Source organism: Protomyctophum parallelum (assembly GCF_964188405.1).
Source record: "Protomyctophum parallelum genome assembly, chromosome: 16".
In the NCBI taxonomy this organism is placed as follows: Eukaryota; Metazoa; Chordata; class Actinopteri; order Myctophiformes; family Myctophidae; genus Protomyctophum; species Protomyctophum parallelum.
The window spans coordinates 27996219-27999675 of NC_139711.1; the positions used below are offsets into that span (position 1 = coordinate 27996219).

Here is a 3457-nt window from a genome sequence, read left to right on the forward strand (position 1 = left end):
CTTTGTAGGTTGTTAATGGTACCCCAACTTAAAAAAAAAACTGCCTAATAATGACGAACACTATCTATTGACAAAATCTGACTATTCCTCCAATCAGGTATATTGAAATACATTTGTTCTCTCCTATTATCTAATACATTGACTGCCATGCATGAGCATTGGGCATAGATCTACGCCCCCTGGTGTTTTCAGTTATTACGCTAGAGGGCACTCTTCCCCAAGCTATGAATGATGCTTTGACTCCATGCCCATCCACTCCAATGATAAAGGATTTATTATTCAAATGCTTCTCTCTGTCGTTATTTTTCTGATTTATTGTCTCACATTGCGTTTTGGGTGAAAACAAGCCATATTGAACTGCCAATAACTAAAGAAGGGCGCGGTTACAATGTTTTATTTATGAGACTCATCTTTCCAACGTGACATCTTCTGTTTACATCCGCATTGAAAAGAATATTATATGGATCTTGAAAGATGAGTAAAAATCACACTTGTGTGAAGTGAGCTGTGCCTTTCATTATGCATCACATTCCAACATCATCATACGTCACATTCCGTCCTCAGCCAATCAGCTGAGCACATTCCGTGCTCATACGGACAGACATACACAGTGGCTTAATAACGCTGGCACTAAAGCAGGTAAATAATTACTTAATACTTGGCAGTTCATGTTTAAGCTTGTATTTGTTGTTTGAATAAATAAATGAAGAAAAAAAATTAGGAAAAAGTTAGGATCAAACATCACATAAAAACTAAAAACAAAACAAAAAACAAAAACAAAACGTCTGCATAGATTCTAAATAGCCTGGGGACCAGACACGGATCTGCCTGGTGCAAAGGCTCTGTTCCATTTAGTGTAGCACATTGGTGTCTAACTCTGAGAATGTACAAATGGAACCAAATACGGATACATTTGGTTTCATTTGAACACTCTCAGAGTTACACACCCGTAAGGGGGGTTATTTGGAACCCCCTGAAGGAAACATTAGGGAACCTTTCCAACAAAGGAACGTTGGTTCTAGTACTGATTCCGTTCTAGATTCTTAATTGGAACCTTGGTGCTTTCACAGAACCGAGTCCATTTTTTGGTTCAGTTCCGAACAAACTTTTAGGATTCTGAACCAATTCATTTTCAGTGGAAACACTGAACTGGTTCAATATTAGGCTGGAAAAAATAATCAAACCGGCTCAAAGCCGGTGGAAAAGGGTCCATGGAGTCCCACTGGTGTAGCAGCGTTGCCAGTGAGCCAAATTAACATGAATATCCTCACTTTGACTCTGTTTGACCAGAAAGGAACAGAGCTTTCATTACTATTGCTGGTAAGACCTGTCATGGAAATAAGGGAGAGGCCACATTTCTTTCCAATATGGGGCAGTGGATAATATTGTAAGTGGTGTACATTTAACTCTCATGTTTAAACTACATACAGCTACAAGCAGTGAATTCTTTGCGCGAGTGATAGACTATTTCATGGTGCAAAGTTAACAAGAAATGCACTACCCAATACCCTGACTCTTGTCAACTTGAATTGCATTTTTATAGCACTTTTCTTTACTTTGCTCAAAGCACTTTACAACACATTCATTCATACATTGGGAGGTGAAGCGGCAAACAGTCAATGCCAGCGTCCTCACTTCCCGCATTCACACACCAATGGTGGCAAGCTCACACCGACCGACTCATTGGAGGTAATATAGGGTTCAGTGTCTTGCCCAGGGACACTTCGACGTGTGGACAGGAGGAGCCGGGATTTGAACCGCCGACCCAGGGATCATTGGATGACCTGCTCTACCTCCTGAGCCACAGCCACCCAAACATTTAAAATAAAATAATAGTTAAGTCATCAGCCAATCCCTGATTGGGCAATCGATGCCAATCCAATTGGCCAAGGGGGCCACGACATACGCAGCAAGCTGCAAACTTGCACTCTGATTGGCCGAGAGATGCCACCAAAAATACACAATCCCTGATTGGATTGGCCGATCAGCGACGCCACCAAAAATACACAAACCCTGATTGACCGAGGTAGTCACCGACATACGCAGCCATAAACAGTACTTGCGCTCTGCTCGCGCAAATAAAGAGGATTTGTTTTTTTAGTGTTCCTTTTTGACAAAGCAATGCAATGATGTAGATCTCGGTGAGCTACATAGAGAGTCCCATGTCAATGTTGGACTTCATGTGGCCAGCTATCCATGACGTCTGTGTATGTATCTATTATGACTCCAAAATAGGGAAAGGCCCAAGGCAAATCGAAGCCCCATTGACTTACATTATAAGCATTGGCCTACTGGCAGTGTCCATACAACGGTTGACAGTGATCAATCCAACAGTTTGCAAGATTAGCCCCAGGCAGACAGAGCCTAGTCTTTCCTACTGAGCCCAGACCTTTTGGGTGTTTTTTTTCTCAATGGATGGGTCACATCCTTTCTCGGCCATCTTGACATCCTGGCCAGGCTTTCCGCCGGCCTGGGGCCGGCTGTGCCGGTAGTTGACGTTCCGGTGCTGGCGGGGCTCTCGGTTGTGGTCGTCCTCGACACCCTGGTTGACGTTTCCGTCCTCTGGGTCCCGGGCCGGCCTGAGAGGGGCTGGGCCCCTTGGTCTGGCATTTGGACGGAAGCCCCTGTGGTAGTTCTGCCTCATTGGTTGGTCTGGAGCTCTCTGAATCTCGTCACCTTCACCTACCTCAGTAATCTCTCCCAGTGGTGCGTTGGCGTACAGGTGCCGACGACTGTGCTGTTGTTGCGGCATGTCTCCCTCCTCTGGGGTTCTGTCTGCACCCTCACGGCTGTTGTTGTGACCTCTGACTTTCCTGTCAGCTGCATACTTGCTCCCTTGCACCGGAACACCTCCTGGACCCGTGACGTTGGCTGCCTCTGCTCCCTTGTCCCCCTCAACCACATCGAATTCCACAATCTCTCCGTCTCCGACGCTGCGAAGGTATTTCCTTGGATTATTCTTTTTTATGTCTGTCTGGTGCACAAAAACATCCTCTTTTGTGTCATTCCTGTTTATGAAACCGAATCCGTTCTTGACATTAAACCACTTCACTGTGCCATAAACATTTGACGCGATGAGCTTCTTGTTCCCCGCCGAAGGTGCATCTGACAGGTGCAGCGCGTTCCCCGCTTCAGCAGAAAGTGGCTGCATGTCGACCTTGCTGCTCATGCTTAATGGTTGGTAAATGGCGTGTGTGTGGGGGGTGTCTTTCTAGTAGGTGTCCTGCTGCTTGACGGTAACCTGGCCTCTGAAGGCGGTGGTGGGAGGGCTGTAGTATAGTTTTTCCTCTACCTCACTCAATAAACCTGTGCCTGTTTCACTACCGATGTCTAAAGACATTTACAATGCCTGCAGCACCTTATTGTCATCTCCTCTGACATCTCATACAGCACAAACCGTTGCCATGCATGCTCAACAACGCCGATTTGTCATTCTTATCTGCATACGTTTGTATTT

At 45.4% G+C, this 3457-nt stretch overlaps 1 protein-coding gene across 1 annotated transcript; it reads right to left on the reverse strand.

Annotated features, from left to right (window-relative positions):
- Positions 1 to 2374: 2374 nt before the first annotated feature.
- LOC310873705 (Y-box-binding protein 1-like) lies at positions 2375 to 3169 on the reverse strand (the record flags this gene model as incomplete). Its single annotated transcript, XM_083786254.1, has 1 exon — positions 2375 to 3169. One exon carries the CDS (start codon positions 3167 to 3169, stop codon positions 2375 to 2377), a length of 795 nt encoding a protein of 264 aa, XP_083642380.1.
- Positions 3170 to 3457: the final 288 nt, after the last annotated feature.